Raw genomic sequence first — 26,245 nt, 5'->3', positions numbered from 1 at the left:
TAGGGATGTGTTGAGCCAGTGTTGCTCATCCCCAGCTGGGGCTATGAGGAAACAGGCATAGAGGGGAAGGGGAGTTTGGGTTACCTGATGTTGTGGCTACCCAAGAGCATTTTGATTTTCTGAACTACCTGGGGATACCTGATGTGTTATGGATCATTGGGAGTCAGTCGGGTGAGATCAGTAGAAGAGGGAGTCCTGCTGGCAATGAATGAATAGGAGCAGGGTGGGGGCTGGCGGGGGCTTAGAGGCTGGATTGCAGTGTAGGGTGTTGCAGATACGTGTGGTGCCTTCCATCACATGGCGTGGTGGTTGTTAGCAATGATAGTGTTGTTTACATGGTGCCCGAAGGGTGCTAGGTGCAGCAAATGTAACATCCTGGAGACCTCAAGGGGAATCCACTGCAGAGAGAAGCGCTGGGGAAGGGGGGAGTGGGACGGGAGAGGAGAGAAAGAGAAACAAGCCAGAAGCCACAAAAATGACATACAAAAAAAAAATTGTTTTTATTTCTCATGTGCACAAAAAGAGAAAAGAAAAGGGTCAAACAGAACTGAAGCAATGAGGAAAAGCCAAGAGTGGCTGCAGCAGCCTAGAATGGATATGACCCTGTACTTGGCACTGGCCCCCTCCCCTCCATGATCTCATGTCTAGCTTAGCCTGGAGAGCATCGGCAGGGCTGCTTACGGTTGGATTTGTCATCAGTTCTGTAATTGTCATTGTTTGGTCCCTCCTTCCTGCTTTGCAAGTTTGCCACTGTCCTGGGCCCAGCCAAGGAGCACACTGTGGTATTTGTGGGGTCCCTCAGAAGCCCTCATTCTGTCAGTGCCAAAGGGGGCAGCTATGACTCATTTATTTTCCCAGAGGGGTGCTTTTCCTTAGGGACAAAAGGGTGGGGCTTTTGCAACAGTTCAGCAACCCAAAAATTCCTTTAGGAAAATGTTCATGTGCATATATAATTATATACTCAAGAGGAGAAAGAGATGCAGGGCTTTTTGTTTTCCTTTCATTGTTTAACATCCTCACATTCATGTTGTGATTAATTCTGAAGTCTTACTCTGAATTTGAATCACTGCTACCGATGGGTCAGAAAGATGTGGACTTCTCCCTGTTTCCACAGCAGGGCTCATTGCCACCAACATCCCCAGCAGATTTACAGGTCACAAGGGTGCCAGCTTGAATGTGTCCGCCTCGTGCAACCCTCCTCCCATCTTGTCCCACATCCTGTTGGGCCAAAAAAATACAGGAGCTTCAGAGAACACGACTCAGTAGTGCTGCCCAGTTTTAAATGCCATGGTCCCTGTTGCTTCTGGTGAAGCATGGCATTTGAGAGCTCATGAGATTCTTCCCCCGCAAAAATAATGGTGACAGAAGGAGATCCAGTCACACAACATTTCTGCTTCGTCCATTAGATAAAGCAAATGTAGCAGCAAAGCTAAGAATGATAGAAGAAGAAAGATGTGAAGGGAAAGCTAAGGAAGAATAAATAAATGAAGAATGATTTGTGAGAAAAAGAGAGAAATGTAATAGAAACATTAATTATTATTCAGAATAATACTTAACACTTCGATAGAATTTTCTTTCCAGGATCTCAAAGCACTGAGCCGGTGCTAATTAATTCAGCTGCACAATCCCCCTGTGAACTAGGAACTGTTGTTATCCCCATTTTACAGAAGATTGGAATTGAGACACAGGGGGGAAATTGGACTTGACAAAGGTTCTCTAGAGCCGCGAGGAGAACTGGGGAGTCTGAGGTCCCAGATACCTACTCTCCATCAGTAATCCTGTTCCCTCTCTGGACAGAAAAGTACATTGGGAATGAAGAATAATAAAAGAGAGGGATAGAAACAGAATGGAAAGAGGGTGTGAGAAAGAAATGGGAAAGGGAAGAGACAGCAGAATGGAGGAGAGAGATGTGAGTCATAGACTTCACTGGATTTTGCATAGTGATTTCTTCCTCCAATTATTTCTCATTTTTTTCCTGTAAAACTTTTTAAAGAACAGAAAAAAAAGCCCAAAATCCACCTATAACAAAGCAACTGTTGGCCTGTTGGGGAAGGGGTCCTTCCAAGGTTTGGCTGTTCCCTCAGGTTCTGGATTTGTGCTGTGCTTTATTGAACATACTGTTTTGTTTTCAGTGAGCACAACGAGACTTGCACAGTACAGACAGTGTGTTCCTTATCTACAGGATGAGACGAGGTTGTTTTAATAACTACCATGATGAAGATGGAGATGAACTTATATACAAGAGGAATTGCCTTCACATTACACACATTATCTTCCTACAAAGCAGCAATTGTTTTTGCAAATAACATAATATTAAATAATTGGTAGAATTTTTGCGTTTCCTGCATAGTCCAGTCTAATGGAATCTATATGAATATTGATGGTTTTCTTCTGCATAATATCACCACATAAATCCCTGTGTCAGATACTAGACTTTAGCTATAATACTGCTTTACAATGCATCCACCGACTGTAAATCAAAACAACCAACACAAGAAACTCTTTGGCAAATGTAGTTCAGTACATTCGCATGGGGGTCTACAGATGGTGGTGGAAGAGGATTAGACTGCCCGGTCCTTTGCATAATTCTGCTTTCCTTTTCATTTTCCTGGTCAAACTACATGCCATACTTATGAACTTTCCAGACCAATCCAGTGCCTGGTGGAAATCCTCTTTTATCAGTGGAGTTACACCAACAATGGATTTGGCCCTCCGAGGGTCAAATCAAGCCAGCCATGAGTGAGCCAACCAAATCCTGCTTTCATACCCTAGCTCGTGTCTCAAGTTTAGCACAACACCATCATAAAAATAAGCATTTCTGAGCTGCTAGCTTCTCTTGAGGTGGCCCCTGAACTGCAGGTCACCAAGTGTGAGGCAGGACAGTCTCCTTTTCTCTAGCCTCCTCAGGAGGTTCTCCTTGCTGGTCCTGGGATTTACTGCCTCTGCCCCGACCACCCGCGTGAAACGGAGTGGTGCGCAGGGAGAGCAAAAGCTGTACTGAGACACTAAAGGGGAGACTTTGCTAACAGGGTCCAGCATCTGTCTGGTGTCTGTGGAGGAAAACAGAAGGAGTGGTGAAAGTAAATTTTCAGAAATTACTCAGAATTTGCTTCTCATACAGAATAAGATGAGATAACGGGCCAAATTCTGGTCTTGGTGACAGTGTAACAACTCCGCTCTTTGCAGCAGGTCACTCAGAGGTAAGACATGCAGAATGACACTTTTAATAGAACAGGAGTAACCTCTTTGATTTTATTCTGTACAGGAACAGATTTTAGCTCTATATCTTCTATGTAAACATCCCGCCAAATACCCTTATCATTTGGGCACCCCAATAAAGAAGACACAGACCTATAATCAGCTAGAGCCATGCAAGGGCTAAAAGTGTTAGGTGAAAGGGGCCTTTGGGATCAACACAGCTGTTTACTGATGATGGATTTCATACATACAAGTTAAACTTGGAGACAGAATACCGAGTCCACAACCACATCTCCTCTGAGGCTTGGAACTTTGGATTTTATACATAATGTTGGCTGTACAGATTGCTCCGCTGTTCGCTTTTATGCCCTTCGGGGGTTTGATTCTCAATCCTGTCTTTGTCCATGGACAGTAGCCCACAAGTTTTATCTGAAACCTCTCTAAAACAACACAGATCTACTTTGGCAGACTTGATGCCCTGGGGACAGGCTATAGCTGCCTTCATGTTTTCTTTGAGTATTTTTTAGGAAGTGTCAGTGCAAGGAACAGTTTATGAGTTTGCTGACGATACAGGAGTAATAAGCATTTCTATTGACAGTTAGCCTTTTGCAGAACAGTGTTTGCCAGTCACTTGGGAACCAAAAAGAGCAGAGAATCCCTAGAGAATCATCAGGTGAGCATTTGGGTAAGGGGTAAATACTAGGGGTGCACAATATAGGATTGAAGATGAAAAGATGGGGCTGTATGTTGGGACTGGCTGGTTGAATGCAGGCATATGGATTTGAATGAAGGCCTATAAATTAGTAGGTGTATGAGCAGATGGGCTGGGAATCGAAGGGGGGCCGTAACAGCAAGGCTGCAGTGGTTAGGAAATTAGGTGTTGGGCACAGATCATGAGGCTGTTGTCACCGGCAGTGAGGGTCTGGAGAATGGGTGCTGGACGTATCTAAAATAGCGAGAGTTGGGATGAGGGTGAACTGAAGTCATCACAGGTACAGGGGTTAAGGTGAAGGAGAAGAGGCTAAGGGCTAGGGAACCAAGCAATAATCCCAGCCAATCCTGAATTTGTCCATCTCAGTCTCAGCTGTCCAGAGGGCAATCAGATGGGCCCACATGAAGCCCCACTCTTTCCACCACACAGCGCAGCTAGAGCGCAGCTGGGCTTGTTTTCTTTGTTTGCCAACCAGTGACATGGAAAACGTTTGTTGACTCAGAGTGCTTTTTTTGTCGACTGATGTGTTTGGTAACTTTGTCAGATGTGACTTGTCCACACTGCTCCCCAGAGACAGGATTTGGGAAAGGGGAGGAGGAGGAGGCGACAGGGGTGGAGCTGGCATCCAATCCTCTCCAATACCACCATCCCATTGTAGTGCAAAACAGAAAGGAAACAAAACCCTAGAGTGAAAGAGGAGCATCAAACGTCAGAGGAACTCGTCTGCCATTCAGGTGGCGGGGAGGGATGGGACTTGGAGTTTTATTTTTGTAGGGTTTTTTAATTATTATTTTGGTTTTTTTGTTGTTTTTGTTTGCTTGGGTTTTTTAGAAAATTGGGGATTTGTTCTTTTTTTTTTCTTTTTACAGACCTTCATGACAAAGCATAAAAACACAGTTATATTTATATATCTATTTATATATTTCTTCATTCCGTCGGTTGGTTTGTAAATGTTGCTCCATCCTCCTGTCTGAGCTGATTGTGTGTCACAGAAGTTGTGGGTGTGTGTGAGGTTCCTCCCGACTCTGGCCTGCAAAGCCGCCGCGCGTGAGGTGCAGCCGACTGTGGGGGGCTGTGCTGGAGCGTGGGGATGAGGTGCGCAGAGAACCCCTCGCGGGGCGCAGGTCCTTGGTCCTTTTCTTCATTGCCAGGCGGGGCAGGTCTCTGCACTGCCGTCTCTGCTCTAGCCAGACCATTCCCTCTGTCCTGGGGAACAGGGTGAGCATCGCGGGTTGCACATGCCGAAGGGTCCGCCATGGGAGACCGTATCTTTGGGGATCAGTGTTTCAGGAGCGGCGATCTCCCCTGCTTCCCCTGGCCCCTACCGCTCCCAGAAGAAGGGGGTCCCATAAGGCAATGGTTGCCAGCTGCATTGCTTCCCAGTCCCCCTGAAGTCCTGGAAGCCCAAGGGGGCTTGGTGGGGCTGCACTTGGCCCAGGCGCGGTGGAGGGCTCCGGCAGGAGAAGCCGCTGGGCCACAGGCTCTTCCCAGCACGGGGGGAGCGGTGGGGGTGGGGGGCAGGGGAGGGCGGGGGTCTCAGTCTTGTGTGGTGAGCGCTTGGTCCGGTGCCTTCGTGGCGAAGAGGAAGGAACTGGACTGGGGAGGAACGGAGAAGGTCTCTTCACCCTTCCCAGGGATGGAGGGAGGTGATCAGACAGGTACAATGTGGAGGCCTAAGCTGTCGCCCTGCAGTTTCATGTGGTTTCCATGGTAACTAGTGGCGGTCATAGGCAGCGGCAGCAGTGGGAGGTGCGGAGCCCCGGGATGTGGCACTATAATAATAAGGGGAACCTGAAAGTTAACACAGGAGAAGAATGGACTGGTTGAAAGGACAAACAGTAAAAAAAAAAAAAAAAAAAAAAAAAAAAAAACAAACAAACAAAAAAACCAAACCAAAACAATCAAACGAAGAAAAGAAGCGAAGGAGAACTGAAAAGGAAAGGAAGAAAGAAGAGGAAAGGAACCAAAAGAACAAATTTGGGGACTCTGCTCTTAATGGGGCTAGGGGAAGGCAATCAGTGGAGGCCAGGCAAGGACTGCGTTTCCGTGTGGAGATGCTACTGTGGCTGCTGGCTCTGGAGCCCTTCTATGGGAAGGAGATCCTTTTGCTCCTGGCCATCAGTAAGCTGCTGAGAGGGAAGCCCATGAGCGCTGCAGCACAAATACACCACACCTGATCTGCAGCCACAAAGGAAGTGTCAGGGCCAGATAGTCTCAACATATCTGACAAAGTATAACAGGTCACTTTTAAAACCAGGAGGGGAGAAATTAAACAAAATTACAGGGTTTTATTGTTTGGGATTTTGGTCGCATTTGGTATGAAAGCTCTCTAGATGTTTATTGAATGTGTGTTAAATAGTGATTGATTATTAAGATCACATTTACTGAGGTTTAACAACACTAGAGTGAAATGTGCATCTATTATCCAGTTGTTAAACCTCAGTAAATAAGTAATAATCACAGCTGATTTATTTTTCATATAATAAATCTTTTCCTATTCCCTTGCAAAAAAAACGTTGTGTTAGAAGACACAGTCTTTGCGGAGTTTTTTTTCCCCTCCGAAAAAAACCCTGACTCTTTCTGGGCGTATTAGTCACTGAAGATGGATCTACCCTTGCAAGAAATCTCTACAGGCTATTATAAACCTAGTGATGCAGGCTGCCTCCCACTCCGGACACTGTTCCAACTGGTCTGATAGGAAGAACTTCTATGGGATTTCCAGATCCCCAGCAGCTGGCTCTGGGTGTAGCTTGGGAGAGGAGTGAAACCTCATCTGGGTTTTTAATCAGATCCTGAATGGATGCTGATTGCAGCCTGAAAGAGTAGCAGAACCTGAGTTTAACTTCTGATCTAATGTAGAATGAACTGTGGATGCAGCCCACAGAGAAGCCAGAGCTGAACTGGAATTCTGAGCCATCTCATGGAAGTGTCATCGGCTTCAGAACACATACAAAACACACCTGAGGTGTATACCCAGCTAGATGCTGGACTGGAGAGTGAGGAAGAAGGCCTCTCACCTGCTCAAATACTTGAAAACCCCTCTTGGGGGGGGGGGGCGGGGAATGAAAACAAAGAGACAAACAGAAGGAGTGCGAAGCTGGGGGTGTGCTGTGGGAAAGAGGTACTCACTTAGTAATGCAGGGTTGCTGAACCGCCAGGCCTCGTTGTAGGTTGTGTACTGAGGGTGGCTGTAGGGATTCCCTGAGAACTCGCTCCCTGGAAGAAAACAAGGAAAGTGTGAAATATGGCTGGGAATGAAGATTTACATCTGCTTTTCCATCAAGCCAGCATTCGTGCCAAATCCGTATGCCAACATAAAAACTAGCATACGTACCTTCCTAGCCCAACTGAGACTGTGCCTTTGAGGACACTGTAGTTTGTTCAGTGCAGTGTTACTCACCCATAAAATTTAAACTTATAAAGCTGACCTTTTCAGAATCAAGAAATTAGTTTAAAATAATGAAATTCAGTAATACAAATAAATAGTTAAAATGGTTTACTTTTCGTTGCCTTCTGACTTCAGATCCTCAGGTTGCAGTGGGATTGCATGTGCAGGTTCTTTTGGCAATTAGCCGTCAGCTTTCTTTTAAATAGGATCTAAGGTTCTCAAGGCAGCAGGCATGGGAGCTTGATGGGACAAGTTCACAATAAACGCATTGGGATTAGCAGTGCTGTTGATGGCGATAGGTATTGTCATGTTTTGTTCACAGGGTACTGAGGGTGATGATGTTTTTGTGTAGAAGAGTATTGTTCATTTTTGGAAATGGTCTGAGAGCAGGGTGGGCTTAAATACAAACCAAAATGGAAAACGTATGAATCACTCTTTCTTACTCTACATGATGATGGTAGCCAGAAAACTGATTCATATATGATTCACCCCACCTTTATGCTTAGCTAGTGAGTTACATAGAAAACTTGCTGTATTCCAGTTCTGGCAGACAGTTTTCTAATGATTAGCACGTTAGGTACTACTCTGAATCTGAAAGGCAAGCTGAGCTACAGCATCCTTTTTCACATTCAGTAAAATGGGCCCTAACCAAAATACTTGCGAGCTTTGTGATCCAATAAGGCTCTGACCCAAGATTCGAATGTTGTAGAGTCTTCTTAAATATTCATTCTTATTGTGCATAAGGAGCTGAGTCTCCTTGTTTTATAGAAGGCTGTGCACAGCTGAAGGAATTGTATGTGGTAACTGAGGAGGTATGGTGCTGCATTGAAAATAAATCTCCCAACATTTAAAAATGTATGATTCTGTTAAGTAAAAATATGCCATTATCTGATCATAAGCTCAATTTAATGCAGTGTCAATAGACTGGGGACAATTAATGCAATATGAAAGGTATTGTGCGGTTAAAAGACAGTGAAAGAACAGTGTGACTAATGGCTTCTGGTCTGCCCTGGGGCAGGAAAAGAGCTGTTAGGAGAGAAGTGTTTGTAAAGCACCTGGGGTTCCTGCTAGATACCATGGAATAGGGAAAGAGGGCAATGCAAGGCACGCTGGATGCCTGTGATACAATTACCAAATAAATGTCAATTAATTATACTGTAATCTCCGCAAATCTCCCCTCACCGGAGGGTTAAAGCCAAACCCACAGATTCTTCAATGGTGAAAATTAAGTCTGTTGAAGTCAGGGGATTTGCCGTGGTTAAAACATGAAGAGAATCTGTCCAGCCAGATTTTTCAAAGACACACTGTGTAACAACCAAAGAAGTCAGTTTGAAAATGTCTACATATCAAAATGAATCATCATCCAAAGGTGTTTTAGCCACAGTAGTTTTTAGTTTCAGCATTCAAACCTCATTTTGTGTGACGGACCTTTCTAAATACTGTTTTAGTGATAATTGACTCAGCATATTTCCATATCTAGAAACATCCTCCACTGAAAATCTTGACAGCTGGCTGGGAACAAATAGGTGAAACCTGCTATGGTGACCAAGATGCTGTGGGATAGGCTACAAAGGCAAAAAGCAATGCATAGTCCAGAGTTACCTCTAACTGAAGTGAGTTATCTGTGAGATATACTGCAATGAGTTTGCCCCCCAAAGAAGGAAAAAAAACCTATCTGGATGAGAATTTCTGCTTTGAAATGCCTCATATAAACTTATGTCACTTCTCTGCATGGAGAAAAGTTGTTCTGCTATTTCAATGCTTCTCTCTCGCCCTCTTCTGAGTTGTCACCCTAAACTGTTTATAGTGTTCCTAAAGCACGGGTTAAGTAGAGGAGAAAAAGCCCCAGCTATGGAGAGCTGGGGAGGAGGGAGGGCAGCCACTGGAAACAGTGTTTATTGACGAGGAGTGAAAGCATGCATGCAGCAGGATAATGAGCTTTTGAGCTCAACTGTGACCAAGAGGAACTGAGCTATCGCCTTCCCCAATCACTAATGAAACAAGTGTAATTTCCTCATCAACATTGGATTCTGTTTAACGACTCCCTGCCGTTGCCATCACCAGCCCTCTGCAGACTCTGCGCTGCTCTGTGTAAACTGCAGTTCCCTTCACTGGATGCTCACTTCACCAAAACAGTTTGCAGAAACTAGATGGCCTTTCTGGGAGAGATGAAGAATTAAGGCAGGGATCAAAGGTTCTCTGTTACCTGTGCAGGAAACCTCTCTCAGACACATGGGTTAAGCATAGCACAATAGCTGATAAATCCTTCTTTGAGGAACTAACCCCTGCTTTTTCAGGTCTGTGCTCCAGGACTTTCATCCACACCTACAGCCTGGGACCTGCCGTTATGGGCAAGGGCAAAGGCAGGATATGTATCACACCACATCATCCACATAAACCTCAGAGATACTTGCATGCATGACTGACCATGTTGCATGGACGTAATGCTACTGGAGACAAGCTCCTCTCTAGGCTATACAAGTAGAAGTCTAGTGAAAGGCTGTCACGGATAGAACAAAGCGGCTTTGGTCAGCACTGGTCAAACAATCTTCTCAGAAACAGTTTTCCACTGGAAAATGCTGTCTCATCGAAATGGAAATGTTTTGCATGAGCCTGTCAGTTTCAATGGAGTTTTGGAAAGAAAAGTTCTGAAATGATTGCAAATTGAAACAAAGTATTATGTTTCAACTTTCTTGTTTTGTTTCATTTTGCCTTTCTCATCTCATTTAATTTCCTTTCAATTCTTTTATTATTTTAATATGTCTTGACATCTAGAACATGTTGACATTATTGAAATGTTTCATCCTGATGTTTGCAAAATGAACTATTTCGATTTTGATTCCTCATACGAACACAAAGAGGAAAACAAATGTAAAAAACCACAGTGTTTTGCATGGCTTGGAAATTCTCATTTCTGACCGGTTCTATTTTTAGCTCTGTGCCTTTATGTAGAGAAGACAGGGCACCTTTTTATATTCACTTACATCTGGACAATGAGGTTTGTTTGCGCGCCAGTATGTTTCTTAAAGATACTCCCCGAGTGGCTGTCTTGCTGGCTTCTTGTTTGCAGTGTACTTAAAGCGCTGGCCCCTGATCTTTCTCAGCCTGAGGGCATTTAACAAACTGTTGGCAACATCATATTTGTTTTCTCAGTTCAACCTGGACTCTCAACAGAGGTTGCAAGCAAGCACAGAGGATCAATCTCATGAGGCCTATACTCTGTGCAATCTGTGCTCTGGGAACCTTTACTAACAATATTTCTTGGTATCTGTATTTAAATCTTGGCACGTTTAGTCTTCTAATACAGAAACCATGAGGCATGAAGTAAGCCTAGCAGGTGGCGGGTTCAGAACAAATAAGGGATGTAGTTTTCACATAATATGCAGTTAAGCTGCAGAACATCTTACCATAGGTTGCTACAGATGCTGAAGGCTTGTATGGGTTCAAGAGATACTGTTCAAGTTTGTGGAAGGGAAACCTATCCAGGGTGTTTAATACTAAATAGAAAAATACTAAATCTGGTGTAGGAAGTCTCTGAGCTGCAGCTTGTTGGAGGCTGGGAAAGCTTTTGAGAAAGTACCGATACATCCTTGCTCTACTCTTATACCCTTCCCCAGGCATTCACTTTTGGCCCCTGCAGAGAGTAGTGGCTGCAGAGATCTGCGGTGTGACCCATTAAAGCCAAGTCTTCTGTTCCTTCCCAGGAAGCCTCTTTATCTCCAGCTTGTGGGCTTCCGTCAGGTTAGAAGACAAGAATAGAAGGGCTGCCAGGCTGGGTCGGACCAGTGGGGTATGACTGAAACAGCCAGAGCTTGGTGCTCTATGGAAAGAGGGAGCAACTACTGCAGGATGCCCAATTAGGACACTGGGAAAACTTCCTCTAATTGAATATTGACATCAGGTGTAATGTAAGGATATCCATTTGACTTGAATAATCTTTTTTTCTTTGAAGTGTAACTCAACTTTTTTCTTTATCACCTGCTCCTTTTCCTTTTGGGGGTATTTGTGTGGTTTTGGGGACACTGCTGTCTTATGGACAAGTAGCCTTCACATTAAGGAACTGAAATACCCTATTCTTGGATAAGCGGCTCCTGTCATATTAGTGGTCTTAAGATTTTTGTCCCAGTTGAGATGCCACTATCATCCTTGCAATGAGGATGTTAAACTTACATAGCAGTTACTGAACAGTTGAGAACAGTTAGAAGTTGAGAAGAGCCTGTTTTTTAAAAGTACCTATTCAGAGACCCAGCTACTTTGGTGTTATTAAATATTTCAACATGCCACAACCTTCTATAAGTTTTTACCTATAACTGACTTTAATATTGACAACTGCATCTACCTAGTGTTACTGTGTGGGGTTTTTTAATTGATTTATATTGTCTTAATGGTTCTCTGCTTCTGGAGCTAAACCATCTTCTTGAAAAATTTAGTGTAGAAGGAGATGCCCTAAAATTTGCCAACTCTGCACCACCCCAAAAGTTCTGCAAACTGGTCAACTATTCCAAGGGACTAAAGTGGGAGTGAGGATGGGACCAATCCACTATTGTTTCCTGATCTGGAGGTCAATCTCATCCTCTTCACAACATAGCCCAAGATTTTGTTCTGCCTTAGGACTGTAAGCTGTAGGTAGCTTGTTAGCTCTGTGACCATAGGTATTAGCCAGTACTCCATGGTATATAAGCAGTGATTTGTCATTTAAAGACGTTAAGACTTTGACTCGCAAACATTTCCTATCAGCCATATTTTCACTGTCCTCGCTATAGTGTATGTTCATTTAGCTAGCTGTTCCGAGATTTGGATGAAGGTTAAGTTAGGCTTTTCACTCATAAGCCCTGGCAAATCATATCACAGTGATCTAAGAGCTTTCTGTCATCTGCTTTCTGCTTCTTTAGTTCTGGAGTCATCCCTTCAGTAGCAGAGGTTGCTGAATGGACTGTGTACCTGCTCATTAGCTGTCACAACTCACAACCGAGGGCAGTAACACAAACAGAAATCAGTGGCAAGTGAAGTTCTGAGTTCTGAGCTGCGGTGGCTGAGAAACAAAAATCCTGCCTCTTAATTTATCTACTGGGGATAACTGTCATCAGAGGAGCCGGGAACAGAGCCTGGGGTAAGACAGTCTTCAATTGCCCTAGGGTAAATGTTCTTCTCTTCTCCCTAAGCAGTGGGAGAATCCATATGCCAAGAGAAGGTATTTCTCCAAAGGCACTGGGTAGCAAAGAAAGAGTTTGCCTTTGGATCTAGGGTTAGGTAGGTAGTTTCTTGGACTGGAGGCACTGTCTTACAAACAGGAGATGGGCAAGTAGCTGGTTGTTGAAAGTGAATAGTCAGTTTCTCCTGAAATGCTGTTAATCATTGCTGAGTCTTAGCTAGTTTAGGTTATGGACAGTAGGTCTCCAAAAACTGCGGGTATTAAATTACCATTGATGATTTTCAATTTGATGCCTTGGCTTTAGATAGAAGGTAAGTCCATACCCTAAGTTAGCGGATAGCTGAATATCCTGAGCCATGAGCAGTACATAATAATCTGCACGGGTCATTGGAAAATAATTACATTAGTTAATGAATACTAAGGTTAATTAATTACCAATTAATTGCCACAGGTTACAGATAGCTAGTTGCCCATAGCAGCAGTGAATCAGTTACTAGGGTGAGAGAGATACGTTACAAAAAGGGTTGTTAGCTACATTGGTTATAGGCACCTGATGACTTATTTATGAAAAGAATAGCCCTTAAGATCAGCAAAACAATAGCAAAGCCAACTGTGAAAGCTCTTACAGTGCTAGTACACTGTTCAAACACGTGTGTACCATTACTGAAGTCTGAGGGGGTGACTTACCAGGAACCATTCCTGCAAGAGTTGAGGTTGGGTAGCTGCCTTGTCCAGTTGGGGGAACATGGGGTGGGTAGCCAGGCAAGGTGGTGCTTGCCATATCACGACCTGGAAAGGGAAAGAATCAGGGCAGGTGATCAATAGGGATAAGGTCTTTCAATATTGATTTGATATCACCTTTTGTCCCACTGTTACATGACTAGCAGCTTGGTAGGCAAGTGCTGTGTCTTATGACAAATGTCTTTTGTCTTATGTAAGTGCTGTCCATCCACTGACAATTCTGGGGGAAGGTCGTGGTGCTTTTGATCTCACCCTGTAAGGCTGGATGTTAAAACTTAGCTTTGTGAGGCTCAAAATCATTTGTTTTCTTTCATTGTAGATTTTGGATCTACTTTAAATCAAAATGGCCCCGAGCTGGACAGAGAATGGCAGCATAGTTGCTGCCAGAGTGGCTGAGGTCCTGCCTATATGCAATGGATGCAGTTCCAAAACTGTGGTGATGTTGCTTTAGGGCGTGATCAATGCGCAAGACATTGGAAAGTGATCCAAGAGTTTTCTGTGCCTGTCTGTCTTCCCACCTCTCCATTCACCTGCTGATGATTTTAGGCAAGTCATTTCACCTCTCTATGCTTCTTTTTATGCTGCAAACTCTTTGGTGCAAGGGCACACTTTTAGTACATTTGCACAGCGCTTAGCATGAGATCAATACTGGTTGACTCCCTCCAGGTGCTAGTGTAATATATATAACAGGATCATGCAAATTAGTTTGAGTTCCACTTCATTTTTATCACAGGTACCAATTTTTGTTAGCAGTGCTTGAAGTCGTGGTATCTTTTCTCCACCAAAGAAGTAGAGAGGGGTGTGAACTGAGTGGATGATTGTAGTTTATTTTTCATCTCTTAGGAAGTGCAGCTGGAGGCTTCTTGGTTGATGCCAGAGGCATTTCCTCATTTGGACTGGTTAGCCTGAAAATGGGCCAGCCAGAAGGGCATTTGCTGTTAGCGCTTATTGCATTTAAATGAACTAAAATCATCTCAGAAGCTGCTGGGAGTTTCAAGCCAAAACAAAAACAAAACCAACAAAAAAGCAAAAAAAAAAAAAGCAAAAAAAAAAAGCAAAAAAAGAAGCAAAAAAAAGCTAAATAAATTAAGATAATCTTTCCCCCACAGCTGCTGGGAGATTTACAGCTCAGCCTCCAATGCTGCCTACTGAGATCTCAGCCTGTTCCAGGCATCCAAAGCCTTTCACATTTCCTAGGTGAACTGTCGCTCACCGAGAAGTTTGTGCCATTTGTTGTTCCTTTGTTAAATTTTGTCTCTCCTGTCTGTTCTAACTGGAGGGCTGGAGTCTGATTTGCCTTTAGAAGTGACAGGTTAAATATGGCCCGTTAACACCACTGGAGTTACTGGAACCGTGCTGGGATATGCCAATGAAAGAAGAGTAAGAGTTGGTTTAGCTGTACTAGTGGCACAATGGTAACTGGTAAAGCAGGCCCTGGAACAAACATGGACCTTGGCTGGGGAATCAGAAATAAAAAACCAGTTATACAGCAAAGCAAAAACTAATCAACATGGAGCATTAACCTGAAGGGAGGAAGTTTCTCTGGGATGAGGTAGGCTAAACCAGTGTCATCACTTTCATAGTGATTCATCTGGACTAAAGATTACTAAGGTGGTTTGCTCAAGAAAAAAGAAATGCAAGGTCATTCTTTCTCCATGAAGAGTTTTCTGATCAGTGGCTGATGTTCCTAGCTCACCTCCTCTTAGGTAGTGGCACAGAACCACCAGACAACAGCTGAGCCGTTTTCCAGCCACTCCCCAATACTGATAAAAATAAATATATAATGCCTCAGGGACTTATATTCTACACTCTTCTACTCTTATCACCATCATTCCTTTAGTGATTTGTAGCTGTGTGTTAAGCTACATGATTAGCACCTACTAGATGTAGTACTTTTTTTTCCCCTGACATTCTTTTAAGGCAAGAAAGTTCTATGCTTAAAATTCATGTTCTTTTGGTTTCATTTATTGACTAGCCTGAGAAATAACAGCAGGTGATGAGTGAGAAAACAGTGTCACTGAAAAGTTAGAGAGAACATTATGTAGCAGCAGGCGAAATTAATTCATTTTGACACTTCCATTCAGGTGGCAACACATACACACTCACTCTGCTACTCGATCTGTGCACATACGCCCCTGTGTTTTTATTCAGACATGAGTGCACAGAGGCTGATGTTCAAAACTCAGTGTGGAAAATTCATTGGGAAGTGATCATCTGTCAAATCTCCCAATCTTGAAGAAGAAGATAACAAACAAGTATGTTATCAGCAACATGACTAAGAGTTCCACAGAGAGACTCTGAAAATGCTGTTACATACAAGCAGGCCCCTTTCATTACCTCTTCTCATTACCAACAGGTAGATAGGATTATTAAATTCTTGTACTTCAGGGCTGTGGCAAAGCTAGCACCTATCCTGCTCATAACATGCTTCCAGCTCCAGACATTCTCCCTTCTCCAAGAGCCCTCTGGATGAGGAACAGCACCTTCACCACTGTGACATTGTTTGAGCTTCTGAACACTTTCTCCCATGTCTAATTCTCCATAAGGGTCCTAAGGCAAGTGCCTCTCCTGAAACACAGTGCCTTCTAGGCTAGAGGGTGATCATACATGTCTGCATCCCCAGAGACCTATATTGTTGGGGTCTTGTCAGGAGACTCCTTGGCTTAGGAAGTGCCCAGAGCTCAGAGGCACTTGCTGGCTGCAATAAGATTGGACCAAGACAGTGCTATGAACACAAAGTCTTCTCTGCTGTTACTTAATGCTGTCCTACAGGGAGGTTTAGAAATGCAAATCTCACCTGACAAGACAAAGGGAGGATGTTAGGTCAAAAGAGAAAAATAATACAGGAACATGAAGGAGACAGAGGTAAGATGTGTTTCTTCAGCACTAGGAACTGCAGTGTGCCCTAAGACTTCGTCTGTTCTGAAGAAGCCCAAATTACATTCTTTGACAGTGGAGTGACAACAGCCTCAGTGGTCACCTAAAATGATATCCACTGTTTCATCCAAGCACCCCCTGAGCTTCTGCAGCAGTGTTGCTTCAGTCACCTTGCGCAGGAGTTTCCCCTGGTACTACCTGGAACTTGTCCTTCCTCCACATCCTCCCCTCCACCCTGCTGCTTCTAAGTGCTGCCACCTTCTGCGACCTATTTCTTCTCTTCTGTCCTTCCCTTAAAGGCTGCCTACCTCAGGTCTGTATTCCTTCAGCTGTAAGACATGAATAGTCTCTCACCCACCCTTCCTGGTCTGGACATTCAGACGTGACGCTCTGTTTCTTAACTACTTGGTCTGCTGTGTGAAGGCACCAGCTGACACTGACACTCCAAACCAGGAGACTCAAATGTTGCTCACAATGTAGCTATGGGAGTGCTCACCAGCTGCCTATGTATTTATCTGACTTCAGGGTTTGTACAACCCACACTGAACAACCCTGTCAGGCCTAGAGCTGGCTGGGCTGGTCAAGCTGCTACCATCTGCCTAGGCTAGCACACAGCACCCTTGCTGGGCCTGCAGAACTCAGGGGCTATGGCTATTGAGGCAACATGGGACTTTGCTGTATGAGTGTTTCTGTAATAAGTCCCAGACCCATCCAACGGGGACACCCAGTTGCTTCTAGGTAGTTACGGCTTCTTTTCCCATTTTATGCTAAAAATGAAGGACAGGCATGAAATCTTTTTCTGCTCCTCCATGGAGCTGAGAACACATGCTGCATACACAGAACTGGATCATGGTTGGTTGCTCTGGTTCCCACTTGCACTCAAAGAGCTTGCAGCATTTACTGGTCTCCCCGTCAGATGAAACTGAACCCGTTGCCTGCAGCATCCCCACTGAGTTCGTGGCCAAGGCCGGTTACCTGCTATCAGAGGCTGGCTGCTGGACTGCCCAAAGTGGGCACCATGATGAAGGAAGGCACTGTAGCAAGGCGTGGACGCATCGTCTGAAAGGGCCATGTGGAAGGGCTGAAGATCAGCCTGCCCAGAGCCGACCGGCGTGGTGGGGGTGAAAGGGGTGAGAGAGGCTCCATGAGGCTCTTGCTTTATACTGAGGGGAGAGGAGAGGTTTTCTGTGGTAGGGTAAGGGATGGACACAGACAGACAAAGGGAACAGGGGGAGGAAGAGGAGGGTGGGGAAGGGAGGAGAGGAAGAACAAAATGGGTAAATGAAAATGGAGTGGTTAAAATCTACAGGGAAATTAATTTAAAAACAAAAATAAAAATAAAAAGGTTAGGAGTAGATCAGAGGAGCCAGTGCTGAGACAACAGCAGTAAACGTACCCGGGGGCTAGGCTCTGACCGCAGGGATGCCTCTGCAGGAGCAGCAGGAGATGAGGAGAATGGAGTGCAGTGGCATGGAAGGAGTGGGATGCAGGAAGAGGAGAGGTGATGAAGGGAACATGCAGGAGAGGGAGGACAGGAAGAAGCGTAGGGCTGGGAAGGAGAAGAATGCTCTGAAGCTTCTGTGCTCCCTTTCCTGCTGCTTTCTCTCACTGGCCGAGGGCACATGAAGGTGCTACACTTGCACATTTTGGCCCAGGGAGTTACACTGCTTTGTCTCTTCAAACTCAAGGTAACCTTCCCCAGGAGAGCAGCACTGTTATGAGCATCTTATTGAACAGGATGCTCGTTGTAACAGCCAAAGCTTCTCAAGCCAAACTGTGGAAAAGCTTCGACAAAAAAGGTGTAGCTGAAGTTTGAGTTGGTTAAAATAAAAATGGGACTGTGCAATTAATAGGTGGATAGACAAATAGATCAATCAATTGATCATGTTCACAGCGGCACACTTTGGAGCTTTAAGCATAAAAGCAGTCAGAACTGACTCTGGTTGATCGCACAGTATAGTGTTGCCAGACAGATACCTTGACAGAGAGATATAATGGTGGAGAGGAAATGTGGGTGACTTATAAGAGGTCTCATTTTCATTGTTGTTTGTGTTGGGCCTCCATTTCTGATGTGCAGATTTGCACAGGCACAACAGATACAGCTTTGCAACTGCTCTGAACTTGGCTGCCAAGTAAGAGATTTGGGAATTGGAGAACTCTGTGACCTAAAGCACAGTTACTCCAGAACACCCACCGTTGCTGGGTCAGCAGTAATAGAATCCTGTATTTGAACACCTGAAGCTAAGTATGGATGATGTGATCAGATCCAATCCAAATCATCTAGCAAACCATCCACCCTCAGGTGGACAGATTAAAGCCAATAAATGAAAGCCATCTCTCTGCCATGACGGCAAGTGTTGCCAATGGCCTATGAAATAAGTTAGTTCTGGTGGTTTTGATTTATACAGAGAAATAGAAATGTGACATATAATTAGGTCATAAATCTGACTTCATTAATGTAGGACTGCCTTAATTAACTCTAGGCACTTATTACGAGACTGCAATGCTCACCTAGACAATAAAGGGCTGGGCAGTTTCTGTGTGTGAATGCTGTTTATCCTGAGACATTTGTTTCCTAAAGGTTTGCTACCTGGCAAATACGATAGTTTGCCATCTGTGTTCTCCAAGTACCTCTAACCTGGATGGCCAGCAAAGGCCTCTTGATCACTGACACTCCTTTGCAGCAAAGACATATGTTCATGGTTCCGTTGATTGGGAAGGATCAGTCCTGGCCAAAAGGTGTACAGTTCCTCTTTAGTTAGTTTACTTGTGTGGAGTCTCTGGTATGCTGTGAGGATTGTAATTTCTTCTCCCCTTTTGCTATAGGAAGCTCTGTTTGGCAAGGGCCTTTTGTGAAGGATATGGGGGATAGAAGCTGGAGTGTCTGCTTCTTGTTGCACAGTTAATTAAAGTCACCAGAGTAGGCAGCACATCAGTGCCCACCTTCTGCTTTTTACAACTACAATCCTACCAGTGAGCTTCCATGTGCTAGTGCCAGTCTCTGCAGATGGAGAACCCCTAAAGCTATTTTTCCCCTGCATCCTCTGTCATCAGATGGCAAGGAGTGCACGGATTTACCTTCAGGCCAGACAGGCAGAGTCACCACCAGCAGTCTGGGAGTGCTGAAGCCTTTATCCATATAATGTTGATACTAGATAATTTGGATGAATAGCTCTACCTGCAGGCAAAGGGCCAAAAGTTCCCCTGGCTTTCATGGGCTGCAAGAGAAGTGATATTTTTCAAGGAAGCAGTTTGACAGTCATATCTAAATAAACTAGGGATACTTTGGTCCTGGGCATTTTCTGGGCTCCTTTTTCAGCTCTCCATCTTGTGGGGAGCCGCCAGGGAGGAAAGGGCAGAGAAAAAGATGGACACGGGAAGCGTGGGTGGGCAGAAGCAGAGGTGCTATGGGCAGAGGTTAATCCTGTTTGCACAACCTCCAGGCACGTTGGGTTTCCTAGTCCCTCCCCTGCTTTATTTCTCTTTTAAAGCATGGAATTTTCAGCTATAATCCTTCCTAAACCACAGCATTTTTCAGACGCTCTGTGTAAGTGAAACCATAATCTCTGGTAAAACAGACCGCTTAAGCTGCTGTAGCATTAGGCCAATCTGATCCAGCCCCTGGATTTCCGCTCTGCCCAGCCACCACAGAGAGGATTTCAGCCTGAAAGACTGTCTAAAGCCCTTGCGATGGGAACAACAGTGCTAGGCCTTGCCTTGCAAAGCTGGGAAGGGTTAAGGGACCAGAAGCTATTTGTCCCGGTGTTGTGAGGCTGTTAAAGCCCCTGTCAGACTCACAGCAGAGATGAGTCCAGCCCTCTCTTGAACACATCAAGGCTTATGAAGAAAAATTCCTTGCACCTTCCAGAGGCAGCACCATTTACTCAGTGCGGGGGAATACAGAAGTCAACAGCAACATGGCAAAGAGACTGGGACACAATAATGCTAAATGCTTTTCTCTCCAAGAGTAGTGGAGAGGAGGCAAGAATAAGGTCAGACAGTGAATGATTGCACAACCAAAACTCAGACTTTTATGTGTCTGTTTTTCTGTCTGTCTTTTCCTCCACGCACACACGTTAACTTCTATCCCACGTATCTTTACTGCTGCATGGCATTTACTAATTTTTACTCCTTTGTTGTCCAACTCTCCCCTGACTAAAAGCACCTGAATTCCATCTCCGATGTAACTCCTGCCACTGCTGTGCTGGAATAATTGCCCCAGCAGTGAATTATAGCTCCAAAGTGTGTCAGTGTAGATGAGATCAATTGATTGATCTATCTATGCACCTGTGAATGGCACGGTCCCATTCTTCATTTTAACCACGTCAAAATTCAGCTGCCATTTTTTTGTTTTCATTTCTGACTTTCTCCTTTGTCTAATTTTTTCATATTTGTGGTGGAGAACTTGCCCATTCCTGTCCCACGTCCTGCTAGAGCCAGCAAGCTGCGGAGCACTGCCGTGTTGGCTTCTCTGTGCCTCGGGGTGTCCCTCAGTGAGGCTGCATCAGAGAGCCCCAAAGGCCGGAATACTGACCTGTAATCAAATGCAGGGTGGAATGAGTCTGCAACCCCTTTCCAAAGCAACTGAAATCTATTCCTGTCCCAGCCTCCTTTCATCTAAATGGCAAATGATATCCTTGTTTATGAGAGACCAAAATAAAAAATCACCCAGTGTCATGGTGGGGGAAATTTGAAAGGGTCAGCAGAGTGGGGATATGGCTGGAAGCATAGCAGAGGACTACATATTTTGTGCATCTCTTCTCTTTCTGACTGTACTTGTTGAGTTATGGCTGTTTTTCTTCCTTTCTAACCCTCTCCTCTGTTATTCTGGCGGAGAGCTAGAACTGGTGATCTCTGGCCTAAATTCCCCCTGCAAATGAAGGGATTTTGGCCAGACAGGGTGAGAGGAAGATTCACAGCTCTGGGTTCCTACAGAGACTTGTCTCAGCTTTTATCGTGCTGTCTGCTGCTGAAGGGAAGGGAAGCAGAGGGGTTCGCAGGACTAGATAAGCTGCTTGTTTTTCATTGCTGGTTTCCTGGAGGATAAGCTACCTCCATCCGGTGCTCCTTTTCAGTAAACAAAGAATATCAAGATGGCGCATCCCTGCATAAGGGATGGCCTGTACACAACCACTTAACAACACTGCTCACCACCCTGACAATGTTTACCCTTTGTCTTCTCCTGGGGTCTCTATCAAATATTCATATGATTGCAGCGCTTCGCTCTTTAGAACACATATTCTTACAGCATCCCTTAGGGATCACTGTTGTATCCGTGAGGAACTGAGCACAAAGAAAACGTACCCAAGTTCATGTAGGAGCCCTGTGCCAAAGCAGGTGTTTAAAATCCTGTGCTTGTACCCACCATTGAAACATCTTTTTCCATATTTGCATTCTCCATTCCTTAGAAAAGTTTCACTGGGGCAAACAGAACGGGCCTGAGTCCTCAGTATTCACAAACTGGTAGTTTACACTACAGCCAGTGGAGTCACATCACTTTATCCCACATGAGAACCTTGCCTCAGATTCTAGAAGTCGTGCAAGAGACCAAACTGGACTGACACTGCATATCTTTTACTTCTGCTTTCTGTCATGTCAGAACCACTGTTTCTTTCATTTCTTAGTTTTCTAGCTTTTCTTTTGCAAGAGCATTATGCAAGTTGCACTGAAGAGAAAAATCATCCTATTTTTTTCCCTCCCCCGTGATCACAACAGATCTTTGCTAGAAAAAGCACGCAAAGACTAATCGGCTTCTCATTGTACCTTTCTTGTCTTCTCTTTGTATTCTGCTGACTGGACAATGAGCCTTGTGTGTTCAAGCTTATTTCCTGTTTCTGCACAGATCCATCCACGTTCTTAGCCCAATACTTGCAGGTTATTGCCTTGGATTGCTTTCCACTGAGAGTCAAAACTCTTGTAACATCACTGATGTCAACTTTTGAAATCTATTTACCCCAATTTTTATAAAACTGAATTTTATAAATCTGGATTTTGTGTCTGATCTGATGAACTGCTGCTCTCCAAGTAATCTGATGTGCTGACTCTCTATGTTACTTTGGACAGAAGAAGTTTTATAGTCTTCGTAACATGGAGCTTCCAGTAGACCTGTGATCTGGACTTACTCGTTAAAGCTAGTTGTACTGTTTATGTTAATCACTTGAGAACTCCACTGAAGTCAACTTCATGTGGCTCCAAGTACATTTGTTTGCAGATGGAGCTGATGAAGGAAGATGTGTTTTCAAGTTGGGGGGAAGATGTGCAGCTTGTACACTTGGCAGGCAGAGAGATTCAGTGGAGTTTGTACTGTTGCCCCTTTCTGAAATCCCAGCCTGTCATGCTGGGCAACTACTTCCTGCCTTGAAGTGTAGCATATGCCTATTCCTTGGTGGTCTGGGACTTGAATGTTACCTCTTAAACAACATGCTTTTGAAATATATGCTGGGAAATGTAATTAGAACACATTAGTTTTTCACCCAGTGTTCATTACCGATACCTCCAAGGTTTCATCACAGTGGTATTCTACTGATCATAAGATAGGATAGATCTTTCTGGGTAGCCCACAGCAATCCAAAATTTGCAAAGAAGGACCAAAGATTGCCGAAAGCTCTCCGTTTCTCTGAAAGACTGCAGTGGGCAGTTTGAATTGTACAGGCAGCTGGCCTGCCTAAATCCAGTACAGCTGATGGAGATCAAAAGTTATTAACACCTGCTGACAGGTGTTGCCTAACTCAGATATAAAACACTGTCTTTGCTGTCAGTGGGAAAATGTCTACATCACAAAAATTTTCATCATAGCTATACTTCCTGGATCCTGCATTTAGCCTCAAAAGAAAAGGCAAAAACTGAATTGCTGGGAAGACAATACAATTATTTTCTCTAAAAAAGTCCCTTTTTCACCAGCAGCATAGAATGTGGCAGCCTGCAGTGCTGTCCCCTTGCTGAGGGAAATCAGACGGGGCATGCCAATTCACAGCTGTTGTCACTACACAGCATTATTGTCATTCACTGCTATCATTCACTTAAATGCTAATTTAAGCAAGGTGAACTCCTTATTTCTTTCGGGCCCATTCATTTCTGGGTTCCTCACGTCAGTGTGCCTTTCAAGCCCACAAGCCGCATTCTTCAGCATCATAAAGTGATGTGAAGTGAAACTTCCATTGGATGCATGGAAATAGTTTATGTGATTGCCCCCTGCTATTCCTGTCTGTTGCAAGGATCATTCATCTGACCATCTATCACCCTCAGCCATTTGGTCCTGGAGAAGAGTAGTAACACCTTTTGCCTTTTCAAATTCCTTGACTAGATAAGAAGATGCTATCTTTTCTTAGGGATGAGAAACAACTGATGAAGTTGGGAGGTCCTGTGGACTTCTACTTTTGCCGATTCCTCATCTTGAATAGAGGAGAGGCTCACTCTCAGGAAATACCTCCTTCATTTTGATGAGGCAGGACAGTAACAGCCTCGTAGCAGCCACGTGAGTGATTATCATATTCCATTTTGGGGGCACTGGGGCGCCCAGCGATGTGCCCCTCTGGCTGGCTGCCAGCTGGCGGCTGCAGCCGTGATGCTGTGCCGCAGGGCGCGGGTCTGCATCTCCAGGGGTGGCCATCACCAAAGCCAGCCAGAGGCCTCAGCGGGTTCTTCCTGAGGTTTTCCTAAGTCGGCTCAATCACACCCTGACCGGAGCCATTGCTCACTGGTATCAGAGGCTAAAGAAGGTTGGAGCAAGGCAGGGAATCTTCACCAGTACCAACAAGGAAAAGGGGAAGGAAATGCTCCCCCTCTCAGCGTAATGATATAAGTACAACTGAACGTAATGGTCAGTTTTAATTATGACTTAAAACAGCAGGCTGGATCAACTTGTTTTACATGTGCACTATGATGCTGTTGTCTAAAAGGTTGCGTTTTATGGGTGGTAATAAATATTCTGACAAATACAAAATTTACACTAAACATGGTTATTTCAGTTTTTGCTAAGTAGATGAACTACATCTGTGCACATTTATTTAAGCAATTATGCTGTTTAATATAATTTGTCTTTACATGTTATTACATGAGAAAATAGTGAATGATGAGTCCATATTATTATTTTATGAGATTACTAACTTTTTACATGTGATCTGTGTCAAGTTATATTTGGTTGGAAATTAGAATTAAATTAAAAACTGTATTTGTAATTATTCATGCTAATTAAATAAAATGACCACAAGTTCCCTGACTTCCTAAATATACTAGAACAGAAAATGCAAACCTTTTGAAGCAGGTTTTGCATTAAAAATGACTAATAAATGAAGAAAAAATAAATATATATATAAGGAGACATTTCAACTGATTTTAGAACTAATAGATCTCATCCTTTCACACCAAGCTTAATTCATTTACTGACAGAGGAAAACAATTTTTTTTTCAAATCCTAGTTTGTTTCTTAGTTTTGAATGACCTGGTTATTGAACTGAACAAAATTCTCTTCCATTCACTCACTAGGCTGAAACGAAGGAAATAATGTCTTTTCACCTTGCAGAAGGCTAAAGTTCTCAAAAGATTGTTTATCATTTCAGAAAAACTTTGGATACAGGTGTCTAGCCAGTGATTTCTCTATGCTCAGCATCACAAGTTTCTTGAAAACTTACATAAAATCAGATGCTGTTTAAGTATCATTTTTGTACATCTTTCAGATATAGCAAGTAGCTTTTATGTCAGTATTTCCAATTTTTTTTTGCATACATTCATGTATGAATTTGAAAAAATAACTTAAAATGACAAAAACTCTGGTCCCATGCCGAAAAGGGAAGGTCTGGAGGAGATTTAGACCGATGGGGTTTGTGGGTTTTTTGGTGCTTTTGTTTGACACATCATGAGCTGTCATCAGGATTTCGCACTCTGGCTGATACTTGTTGCTTTAGGGAAAAGTTTCTTTCCCAGAGAGAAGGAAACGTTTTCTGTATAGGATGCAGTAGCTGTTTTGGTGGGTGGTGTTGATTTTAAAAAGTTACCTATTGCTGTTAGTAGGTGCTAACCGTAGCACACAAAGCACTCAGAAACTGCCTCACAGGACAAGATGGGGACGCATACTCCCATTTTCAGTCAGCGGTAGAAGTTCCTGAAGTGCTTTTTTTGCCCCGTTTCTCTTGGGTTTGTCTTTTACCTTTACTTTTCTTTGCAGATCTCACTGGTTGTAGTGGGCTGGGAAACATGGTCTGATTAGTTAAAACTGCCAGGATTCAGTTAAGGGAAGTTTTTTCTTTACCATTGCTGTAATTTTAGGATCCATCTAGTACGTAATTCCTCCCCTTTAGTAGTCTGTTAATAAGAACATTTCAAACCATACCTTAAAAGTTCATTGTGTTTTATTTCCCATAGTGCTACCTCTCTGTTGTGTAACTTCTGGGCTAGATAACTGAGCTGGAAAGGACTCTGCTCCCAAACTATCAAAGTCCCCAGAACTCAGAACCTGATCTGAAGACACCTCACTTCTTTCATGCATGCCTATTCCAAAAGATGTGACTTCTGATAGTGCTTAAAGAAGGATCTTAATCTTTGTTCCCAAATGATTCAAGGCTTCTGAGAACAACCTTGTGCTTTTAAAGTACTCCTGTTGCTAGTGCCAAAATCTTGAGGTTGTCCTCCACTCACTTCTTGGGTGTTAGCTACCGAGTACCTTCCAAACTCAAAGATCTATGGAAACTACTGAATAAAAGAAAGCTATTGAGGGTTTCTGTGTTTACTTAGCCCTGTACAGGTTTATACTCATCTGCCTGGGCTGTTTGCACTCAATAGAAATAACCAAAGTAGAACATCTCTGAACAACAGAATTCTTGTCTTGGTGTTGTGCGTGTACTGCACATACTCGCCATGGTATGTTCGAGCTTGGATCTTTGCTTCTAGGAAATCTGACTGGGGTTCAAAATTACTGTCCAGGGAAAGGTGTCACAGATCTGCGCCAATCTAGCGATGATGACCATGCAACATCAAGGCAAGATGTAGCTGGCTTAGTGGCCTCTGCATGAAGGAAGAGGGGAGATGGTGTTCTCAGACAGTTCTTGAGAGCTTTCTCTGATACTTCAGAAGGAAGTTGAAAATTTCTGTGTTGACTGTTCTATATGATGGAGAGCAGGAGCATGTTTCCTAGCCTAGTGCCCAACTAGCCCCCAAGTGTCAGCTCACTCATGGAAATGCC

At 43.9% G+C, this 26,245-nt stretch overlaps 1 protein-coding gene across 2 annotated transcripts in view; it reads right to left on the bottom strand.

The window, feature by feature from the left end:
• Nucleotides 1-1,894: 1,894 nt before the first annotated feature.
• PAX2 (paired box 2) overlaps nucleotides 1,895-26,245 on the bottom strand; it is an 87,608-nt gene continuing 63,257 nt past the window's right edge. The window contains exons 8-10 of one of the 2 annotated variants that reach the window (XM_040606276.1): nucleotides 13,138-13,239; nucleotides 7,040-7,126; nucleotides 1,895-5,701 (exon numbers count right to left, since the gene is read on the bottom strand). In XM_040606276.1, coding sequence (XP_040462210.1) covers nucleotides 5,625-5,701; nucleotides 7,040-7,126; nucleotides 13,138-13,239 — 266 coding nt within the window. In that variant the 3' untranslated portion in view covers nucleotides 1,895-5,624. The remainder of the gene's footprint in view (nucleotides 5,702-7,039; nucleotides 7,127-13,137; nucleotides 13,240-26,245) is intronic. The other variant, XM_040606277.1, reaches the window with a different exon arrangement.

The sequence above is a fragment of the Falco naumanni genome, chromosome 9, assembly GCF_017639655.2.
Source record: "Falco naumanni isolate bFalNau1 chromosome 9, bFalNau1.pat, whole genome shotgun sequence".
NCBI classification, from domain to species: Eukaryota; Metazoa; Chordata; class Aves; order Falconiformes; family Falconidae; genus Falco; species Falco naumanni.
Note: the sequence above shows the minus strand (reverse complement) of the source record. Positions and strands in the feature narration are given on the sequence as shown.